At 35.7% G+C, this 10,719-nt stretch overlaps 1 protein-coding gene across 1 annotated transcript in view; it reads left to right on the top strand.

Annotated features, from left to right (window-relative positions):
• The window catches only part of RYR3 (ryanodine receptor 3), a gene marked incomplete at its 5' end in the record, with an annotated part of 77,796 nt that overhangs the window by 65,922 nt on the left and 1,155 nt on the right, over positions 1–10,719 (top strand). The window contains 8 exons of the mRNA XM_010018342.1: positions 1,616–1,658; positions 2,237–2,364; positions 3,333–3,393; positions 4,443–4,589; positions 6,162–6,296; positions 7,762–7,918; positions 9,028–9,092; positions 9,204–9,304. Coding sequence (XP_010016644.1) covers positions 1,616–1,658; positions 2,237–2,364; positions 3,333–3,393; positions 4,443–4,589; positions 6,162–6,296; positions 7,762–7,918; positions 9,028–9,092; positions 9,204–9,304 — 837 coding nt within the window. The remainder of the gene's footprint in view (positions 1–1,615; positions 1,659–2,236; positions 2,365–3,332; positions 3,394–4,442; positions 4,590–6,161; positions 6,297–7,761; positions 7,919–9,027; positions 9,093–9,203; positions 9,305–10,719) is intronic.

Here is a 10,719-nt window from a genome sequence, read left to right as displayed (position 1 = left end):
TTTCCCTAGTAACTGGGTAACTGGAGAGCTTTGCTTAATTTCCAATTTATTTCATTAACTATTGACCGCAAGCTACCTAGACATCCGTTAAGTTTATTCTCAGCAAAACCAAGCATAAATTAATGAGATATATTGTCAACTTATCCCAAAAGACATGCTGTACAGCTTGTTCTCAGCTAATCAGACTAATCCTTCCTTCCCATGTGAACTGACTTGAGGTTCAGTGCAGGTATTGTACCATCAGGATAACAACTGCTGGGCAGTGCCCAGTGCTGTGTATATACTGAAATGTGCTTTCCAGAACTGAGTAAAAGAACTAATTAAAAAGGCAACAGAGGTATGCTAATAAATGCAGCACCATTAGATGTTTTTGGTAAAAGAGATAGACGCAAGCTGGCTACATTAGAGACATGTTTTGCTTAAAAGTCTGAGAAATGAAGGAAGGAAATAAAATAACACAGATCATTGTACCAGGACATATCATCTGAGTTACTGGAACCATTTGCCTTTATCTGGAGTAATTTCATTCAGAATAATAAGTATCAAGCACTTAATACTAGTTGGGAAGTTTGCTTCACAGCCCAGCAGTAGAGTGCTCTGGAATCTCACCTTCTGATGTTAACGCTTGCTTTTTTTTTACCAATAAATACTGTCCTTTAGCTGAAGCAGTTTTTTTCTTTTTTATCTTGCTGCATATTTGCTCACCTCAGGGTTACATCCAGGAAGTAAGGAGAGAAAAACTAAATTTTGTAGTGTTTCCTGCTAAATGGCATTCTTCAAAACTGACATAATATACAGTAAGACTGTCAGAATGAGGGATTCCTGGGCATTGCTGTTCATAAGACAGTTTAAGCAAACTGGTTTTTATGATCACGTTAAAGATCAGGGAAATGTCACTGACAAGAGAGAACACTATCTTTGTTCTTGCAGGTCAAAGCTGATGTATTTCCTAGTGCTGTTACTGTTAGCTTTACCTTGTCTTGTTCAGGGATGTCAGCTCCGGTAACGACAATATGATGCATCTGAGATTACCACTAACCTCTGTTTTTGCCAAATGATCTTTGCAATTTAATGGGTTTTTTAAATTTTTAATTTTTTTTTTTTTTTTAATTTTACTTCATGTTGGCAAACTGTCTACGGGTTCCTAAGAGTTCAGCCTCTATTTGAAATGTAATCAAGTGAATTTAAGAATTGTTTATACTACAAGACTTATTTTCCTCTGAAAATCATTGTCCATATTGATTGTATTGCTAGAAGCAATGACGTGTTTACTTAGGAGATGAATGACATTACACTGACTACCCTGCTGTTATGGAGTTGTTAGGCTCATTAGGTGGTAATATTTAGCCTACTGTCCTTTTGTAGCTAATTATGTTTGTGGATGGGAGAAAGAAAAGGGGATGGGGGGGGGAAGGATGATACTGCAGTAAACGATAACTAGTAACAGCTGTTGTCCATATAGAAAGAAATTGTTCTTGTAATTTGAAGCACAGTGTGTGAGTGAATGAAATTGTACCAGAATCTGCAGCAATCAGGGACATAGTGTTTTCTCTTTTGAGGGGAGTTGTTTTTCCTCTAGCAAGTTAAATAACTTGAAATATCTTTGCCTGTGCAGGTCCTTTCCTAACAATTACTGGGACAAATTTGTAAAACGGAAGGTAGGTTTTTTATATTTCTATTATATTAGTCATAGCAATAATCTACTATTCAGTTAATTCAGATATCTATGTGTAATATACTTCTGTACACATAAATATACAAATAATGGAGAACTGAAATTTGTTTTATGGAAGTCGTGGTGGTGGCAAATGTCTTGGTGAACAGGCAGCTGCAGCGTAGGTGGTAGGAGGAAGACAGAAGGCTGTGGTTTCCTTCCTAGACTCAGGCATTTGAAATAACTTTGTGCTGTCAATCAGCCACACAGGTCTAATTTACAGTCATTGTCATCTTTAGGATACAAAGCCTCCTCATCCCCCTAAAAAAAGAAAAACATGCCATCTTAAATGATGGCAAATTACACATAAGCTTTCAGATAATAGCTTTTAATGCTTCTATTTTTCTTTTGTATGCTCCCCTGCCTGGCTTCCCCAGAGTTCTGGCTGTTCCAGTAGTTAATTATGAAAGACTTTTATTTATTTATTTATTTATTTAATTTCTGGCACCTGCTGGCTTAAAAGCAGGGTGAATGTCACTGAGGACTTTCCCTAAGCAAAAGCTTCTCTTATTCCATTTTTAGGTTATTAACAAGTATGGAGACTTATATGGAGCAGAGCGCATCGCAGAACTTCTGGGTTTGGACAAAAGTGCCCTTGATTTTAGTCCAGTGGAAGAGAGTGAACCAGAAGAGGCATCTCTTGTGTCATGGTATGATTTCTGAACCTCACAGACACAATATGTGTTGGCACAACTTCACTGTCAAAGATTAAACCAGATTTTACATTGAAACTGTAGTGATGTTTTCCTTGGCATGGAAAATATGAATGGAGAAATATTCCTAGTGTGGAAGTAAAATAAAAAAGCTTGCTGTTTGTTTGTTTGTTTGTTTGTTCTAAAACATGGGTATACTTACTGTTACAAAAGTTGGAAAAAAATCATTATGATGATGCTGACTGATACAGTTTTGGCCACTCTTCTATTTTAAACAATAATTAGTGTAGCATTTAAAAGTTTCTTTGGTGTTACAACAGAGTTAGTTTATGAACTAAAGGACAGGAAAAGTATTGATAAAAAAAATATCTATACACCAGGTATCTATAAAAGAAAAAAAAAAGAGATGTTTTCCTGAATAAATTTATGAGTGAAGATCAGAGTTTGAAAGTATCAAAGTCCCAAATAAATTAGGTTTCTGCAAGATTTGGGTTTCCTCGATACTTAAGGCACACAAGAATGAAGATTTCCATTTGCATGCCATCTAATGGCTAATAAAATATTTGGAATTGTGCAAAAGGCATTACCTTTTCTCTTGGTGTTTCTGGCAACATTTTACACTAGACAGAACACTTACCTCTTAAATTCAAACAAATCAGATTCCACATTTCACTACTTTTAACATACATTTTAATTTTTGTAAGTAAGTGGAATATGGCAGTATCACTCCTACTGAAATTGTTCCACCAGTTTCAGTGGTTTAGAAACTGCGTATGGGTGCACAGAGTCAATGAATACTCTCTGAAAAATGAAGCACCTACATCACTCAAAAAATAAACAATGAATGTATGTCACCACCTTCAACAAACAAATGTGAAGTGCCAAGCCCAGTTTGTTGTTTATCCTTACAGAATTCAATACTTAATTTTGACATTGATGCATATCAAAAACTTCTTATTTCCTAGGTTAAGCTCCATTGATACAAAGTACCACATTTGGAAGCTTGGAGTCGTTTTCACTGATAATGTGAGTATGCTTTGATTTACTCTAAACATCACTGTGTCTTCCACCATCTGCTTTTATTTTTAACAAACATATACAAATAATATTGCATTACAGAGCCATTTTAAAATAGTGGTTTCTGTCTTGTGTTGTAGCAAATTGCTTTAATTTATGTTAGAATTTTCTTTTTGATTCAAATAGGTATTAAGCACCTCCTCACCATTAATACAGTGTTAGCATTCTGGAAGTTAATTGTACGTTCATTTAATTTTGTAGAAATCAATCTAGCAACCAAAGGCGTCTCTTCTAAAATCAAGCACCATTTACAGGACTTTTATTCTTGAATCAACTATTTGCCATGGTTGGTTAATTCTTTCCTTTCACAACTTCTCCTTTGAAAGGACCACACATATTAAAATCCCTATTTTAGGTGAACCCTCTTTTTGCATCTTCTTGAACATTTCTAAACAAACAAGAAGGCCAAGGTGAATAAAGCAAAGATGTATAAATTCATTGTGCACTAAAAGCACACTGAGCCATTGTCCTTCAGTAGGAGCTTTCACATCAAAGTGGCTTCGGGTTCACTGCTTGTTAAAAGAATAAGCTGTATTATGTGCCTTAGGTTTTCTGGGTGTCCTGATCTTGAGACTTCAACAGAGTAAAGTGTCTCATGAGTAATACAGTGCATTTTCTCTCCTCCAGAATCAGTATTAAAAATTAAAGTTCTCTGTAACAAGCTCCTCAACCAAAACAGTTTTAAGGTAGGGGATTTTGATGTTAATAACACATATGCTGAAGACTGCATTTAAATATGAAAAGACAGAGGTCTCATTAGCATAACTAAGCAATAAACATTAAATGAACAGTGGAGATAGTAAGAGACAGAGTAAGACAATCTTTTTGAACATGTAAAATAGAGGTATTACATTCAGACTGTGATTCAAATCAGATCATGATAATATTGCTTTCTTTCATAACCTGAATAACTAAAAGAAAGCCATGTTCTGCTTCCAGAAATGCACATTAGCACCTGCTAATATTCTATATTCTACTGCTTTTCACTTTCTCTGCAGTCGTTTTTATACTTAGCTTGGTACACGACTATGTCTATCCTTGGGCACTACAACAACTTCTTCTTTGCTGCTCATCTGCTGGATATTGCTATGGGTTTCAAGACTTTGCGAACTATTTTGTCTTCAGTCACTCACAATGGCAAACAGGTTGGTGCTACATGCAAAAGTTTGAAAATTAATGTGTTTGGTAACAGTACTGGAAAAAAAACTTGTGGTACCTAGGAAATACTGAAATCTAATCCGTTTTGCTCATGATTGGATTAAAGAATAAATCCCATTATGTCTTGTGTAGCACACCTAATACATGTTAAATCCTATGAAATTATGATAATCTATGCCCACAGAGTGCTGATAGCTAAAGAAGTTCTGTACATAATAGAGAAATGCATCATTTTAGAAAAACACAAGAGCATGAATTAATATCTCCCCAGCTCCTTCTCTATGCTCAGTGACAAACTGATTAGTGGTAACTAATAAGAATTCACAATCTCTCCTTAGCTACAGCAGTAATAATGACCAGGGTGCTGAGATTTCAATACTTAGCTAGTAAGAATGTGCTTGCAGCTGTGGGCATTCTGCACTGTGGAATATATTTATATGTCACTTTATCATGCAAAAATCAGTTTTTCTTTCAGCAGAAATGGACCAATGAAAGTTTCTTCCCTTATCGGGAAAGGAGTTTCTAAAATAGTGCATATGCAAATGTTTTTATGCACAAATGAAATGGTTTTATCCCCTGCTTTTTCCTCCAGGATGGCCAAAAGTCATATTATTTTTAATGTCATGATTTATATATTTTCTTTATGAATTTTTCTAAACGTAACACTGAAAACTTGGCATAATTGACAAAACTATTTCAACTCAAGACCACAGCTTTTAGTATACATTCTGAACAAGCTAAGATTAGTTTTTCTAATCTTGTTGCTTTTCTTGCTAGTAGATAGGATCACTGAGAGCTGCAGATTTTTCAATTGAAATGTTCACACTTGGGAGCATACTGACAGATCTGCTGTTTATCAGAGAGAAACTGAGTTGTTCAATACTCTTACATTTCTTTTAAAGGAGTGCTATTAATTGCTGCATTTTTAGAAGATGTAGCCTTCATTAACTCCTCTCCAGAGCTGCGTCTTCTAATGCTGCATCATCTAACTTCAACAATAATCTAGTCTTATTAACTGCTAAACTTTTTCATTTAAGGATTTTATTTGCTTAAAATTAAATACTTACTCTTTGGTTATCTACTTTACTGATGGCTTAGCTAACCAGCTTTGAAACAGAAAATAGAGTATGGTAAGTCGTAATGTAAGTCTCAGTTAAAATTACTTATTATTTAGCAAATTAACTAAAGGGGTTTATTTTTTTTTAATAATTTGATTTTCACTGTATATCCAGTTTTTCAAGTTACTAGAATTTAACTTTTAAAGTAAATAGTGGAAACATGGCTTCAGTGATACATAGTTTGTATGCATATAGCTCAGAAAGATGGAAACAACTTCCGTTTCTTGATACAAAATCCCTTTGATTTTCATGTGAGAGCAGGGTAAAGTAACACCTCCAAGCAATAGGAGACCCCAAAGCTGTTGTAACTTCTGTCTTTAGTTTCCTTATTGGGAAAGGTACAGTATGATACAGTTTCAATACTTAAGGCAATAAGTGAGCTAGCATATCTCTTCTGACAGAATGAAATTGAAACTAACTTGGTTGTATCTCCATACGCAGCTTGTGCTTACTGTAGGACTCCTCGCTGTAGTAGTGTATCTTTATACTGTTGTGGCATTCAACTTCTTCCGCAAATTCTATAACAAAAGTGAAGATGAAGATGAACCAGACATGAAATGTGATGACATGATGACGGTAACTAAAATATCACTGGCATGCTTCAAATTTCATCCTGAATTTTCAAATAGATACTTAAGATAAAATGATAAGAAGGGGTGTCTCTGGTGTTAAATCCCTGGGTGTGTTGTTCTTGCTATATGTCATTTTGAAAATGTGAATGGTCTTGAAATTCCCTCTGCGTTCTCCAGTGGTCTAAACTCAGCAGTAGATAGGTGACACTCACCAGTACAGGAAAATATTCTGGATTTTTGTCCTAACTACTGTGGTCTATGATTTGCTGCAACACCTTCCACATGTCAAGATGGCAAGCCCTTCAAGTACAGGGAAGAAACTTCATGACAAACTGGTCAGCTCTGCAAAAAGCAGCTGTGTTGCACAGCACAAATAAACCCAATTTGTTCTCAATGTTTGGAAGTGTGCAAACTCTTCCTATTCTTATTTAGGTTATATAAAGTATATGATATTACTAGCACTAGTTAAAAAAGCATGCTCCAAACCACTTAGTAATTAAGTCAAGAAGTAAAAAGTCAAGGGTAAGTAGAGAAAGGAGAAATTAAAACTTATTAATTACCAGTGATAATATAATGCTACTAATTTCTCTTCTGGCTTCCACCTGTTGCCACAATGTTATTTATGTTATATTAAGAGATACTCTACAGATACATATTACAGTTTGAAGAGGTTTTAATTTTCTTAGTATCAACAGAAAACAGAACAAATTAGGTATTAAAAATGTAATATTCTGAGTTTGTGGCTAGCTTATTTCTTCCATGGAATAGTCACTCTCTGCCCTGTGTTATAAGCCAAAGACAGAATAAAAATCCTCAAACAGAGGCGTGTCACAGACTTCACAAAATGATCTTCCCTATTCTTGGACTTTCTTCCAAGCACTGAATGCTTAAGTCAGATGTGCAAATGACAGAAATTATGAAAACTGCCCAAGCAGTATTATTTAACTTGGCTCTCTGCAAGCTGGATACAATCATCTGGTCATAAAATAAATGTAGGAGTACTTGGAATAATGAAACTTTATGACATCTATATTACATTTTAAACCACTCTACCAAGTGAGGTAAATAAATCCCAAGTTACGTTTTTAAATATGATTAAACTAGTAACAGCATCTTACGTCAACAGTAAAGTCGTATTATAAAAATGGATGTATACCTCTGTTTGTTTAGTGTTTGCTTAAGAAAGACCAGATTTGTGAGGTTCTATGCTGATTATTTAACACCAACATTGATGCCTAATGTGACTTCAGAACACTGGCTGGGCATACAGATTTTTGTTGGTTTTAACCCCCACTGTGACTGAAAGTGGTTCAAAGATTCTATAGCTCACTGATACATGAGGAGTGATATTATGTGTTCTTTGTTACTGTAACTTGTGAAAAGAATCAGCAGAGCAAGATCATTTTTCAGTAAGAAAACAAACAAAATAATTAACAGTAAATATATCTGTAATTTTCATCTTTTTTTAGTGTTACCTCTTCCACATGTATGTGGGTGTAAGGGCTGGTGGTGGCATTGGAGATGAAATTGAGGATCCCGCTGGAGACCCTTACGAAATGTATCGAATTGTCTTTGACATCACATTTTTCTTCTTTGTCATTGTCATCCTACTGGCCATTATTCAAGGTACTGTCACTTACCTTAGTAGAGACTGTTGAAATTCAGTTTACTTAAGTAAGTAAGTTCTGCAATGTATTTAAACCATATTTGCATTTGAGGTAAATTTACCAGTATATTGCTATAAGGAGTTATTTCTGAGTGGATAAAATCATTAATTCTGAAAGTAATAATTTTATACTTAATCCATAAATAATGCATTATCTCAAGTTCTACAGAAGGACAAAGCACAAGAAACATAACTCAACCGGGTTACGGTTACACTGTGACAGCTATCCACAAGTGATGCAGCTTGTGCAGGATCCCTGTTCTTGCATTGGTAATAACCATTTAATCTTGGGAGAGTACTCTTCACACCTTTAGCTTGGAACCACCACAGCTGGCTGGAGAATGGAGACTTTCCCCTTGAAAAAGGGAAAGGACATGAAGAAAGTCACCATGGCCACATACCCATTTCCTCCTTTTTATAGAGGACGATTTGCAGTTTTAATTGGTTTGAAGCTGTGGTTTACAGAAAACAGGACAGACCTCCATTCAATGACTGTTGATGTTCAACACTCATTGTACAACCTGACCTAAGGCTGTTCAGAAAACACACCAGTTTATAGCAATCTGGTGGCAAAGAAAAAAACAGAGAAAAAATGAGGAATGTCACAGTTCCAAAATGATCCAACTCTATCCTTAGTGTATCGGAAGTGGCAGAATAATGCTTCAAATGTGATGCAGCATCACAAACTTGCTTGGGGGGCCATGTGGGAACAGAGTTGTCTTTGTGGAACAAAAGCTGAGATACAAGAGTTCCAAGAGAAAGAGAATGAAAATAAAACTTTTTTTCACAGGAACAAAAAAGATTATGGAAGCTCAAACTGACTAAAATGTAAGAACAGAAAAGCCTTTCCACTCTGAATATTGTACATCTATGTAAGAGAAATTCTTATTGCTAGGAGAGTGGTGTAAACAAATGTTAGATGTCTGGAAATTGATAATTGTACCTTGAATTTTTCAACCTAGACATAAGTACACTGAACTCCAAAGACAATGGAGGATATATGGGAGATGTTACTTGAAATATGAAAATTGCTAAGTGCTGAAATGTTGCTATTTTCTATTTGAAATAGGTCTGATCATTGATGCTTTTGGTGAATTAAGAGACCAGCAAGAACAAGTGAGAGAAGACATGGAGGTATGAGGAATCACGCTATATTTTTCGTTATTCTTTCTCATCTAGATTGTAGCCAGTTAAAATAGTGTCTTTGAGATAAAACTGATTTGTAGCCACAACTTGTGTTTCCAGACCAAATGTTTTATTTGTGGAATCGGCAACGACTATTTTGACACAACCCCACATGGCTTTGAAACACATACTTTGCAAGAACACAACTTGGCAAACTATCTGTAAGTATATTTTACTACTGGAATTACGATAAAGAGACCTTTCAGCTCCACAGTAATTTAGATAGATACGCTACTGACAATCCTAAGACAGAATTCTGTAGAACTGAGGAGTACCTCCACTCCTGTCTGGTCTCCCCTCCTTTACTCCATACCTTTATCATCACACTCATCTTTCTTACACAAGAGCTGCCTTAGTGGAATGAGACTGAAGGCACATCAACTCCTTATTCCTCTGGAAGGAAACCCAGATATGTGGAATGATAGGGAACAACAGTTTAATAAGTTGGTTTAGTTTGGAAGTTTTGACTGTGACTTCTGGGGGCTTGGTAACATTGATGAGACCACTGAAAATACCTTCAATTTGACAAAAAGTAAACCCAAACCCCAAAGCATTTTGATGAGATTCCTGAAGGAAAAGCTACAAACCAATGTATAAGTCTGATCCTATAGCTCTTTAGTGATAGTGCAGCTTTCTGAAACCTCAAAGCAATCAAGAGTTGTATCTATCTATCTGTTGAGACACAGTGATCTTTGACTTTCATTAGTAAATGCAGAGCAGATCAAAGAGGATATTTAAAAAGTTAACTTGGTGGCATTAGTTACTCATACAACAATGATAATTACGTGAGCATCGTGCCAGCAGAACTGAAGTAGCTGAACTGGTGGTAATCTTATAGAAGTCTGGCTTTGGAAGGCTGCATCTGAACTTTTTAAATTAAAAAAATAATAGTAAAACCTACCTGAGCCTCCTGACATGGAGGCTGCATTACTCCTTGCATAGCAGTTGACATTGCAAAATCAATGCACATTACTTTTGTGAGGCAAATTTCCATTAACATCCATAGTTTTACCAGTCAACGACCTCCAAGCTTTTCTTACTATATTGAAACGCTTAATTGGTATATGGGAACCTGCAATTCACAGTAAATTAGAAATGGCCATTTCCTTAAATGTTATATATAGTGGATGATCTTTTTAACCAGGTTGCCCTTTATTTATACAAATGTTAAAGTCACTGTACATTCCTTTCTTTACAATGAAAGCACATACCAAGTTTAGCTAATTCCAAAGGCATGGCATCGAAAGTGGCCAGCCATGAGTTTTGTTACATAGAAACAGACCATTGTTGTTAGTACTCTGCAGCCTTCTTCATTAATTGAAGCTCTCCACATTTGAGCAAGCACAGGGATCTGAGATAGCCAGGCCCAGCTTATGAGCCGCATGGCATCAGTGTTTGGAATCTTGGTGCAGATGAGGATTTGCCACACTTCTAAACTTCTTGCATAGTAGCCAACTTCTTCCAAAGTGAGATGGTGGAACATATGCATATAGGAGTTGGTGTATGCCTAATTCAGGTATTGCTCCTAGCACTAAAATGAAGAAAATGCTAAACCATATTCTTCAACTTCTACAGA

Source organism: Nestor notabilis, unplaced genomic scaffold (genome assembly GCF_000696875.1).
Source record: "Nestor notabilis isolate BGI_N333 unplaced genomic scaffold, ASM69687v1 scaffold21767, whole genome shotgun sequence".
In the NCBI taxonomy this organism is placed as follows: Eukaryota; Metazoa; Chordata; class Aves; order Psittaciformes; family Psittacidae; genus Nestor; species Nestor notabilis.
This window is presented reverse-complemented; position numbering and strand designations above follow the sequence as displayed.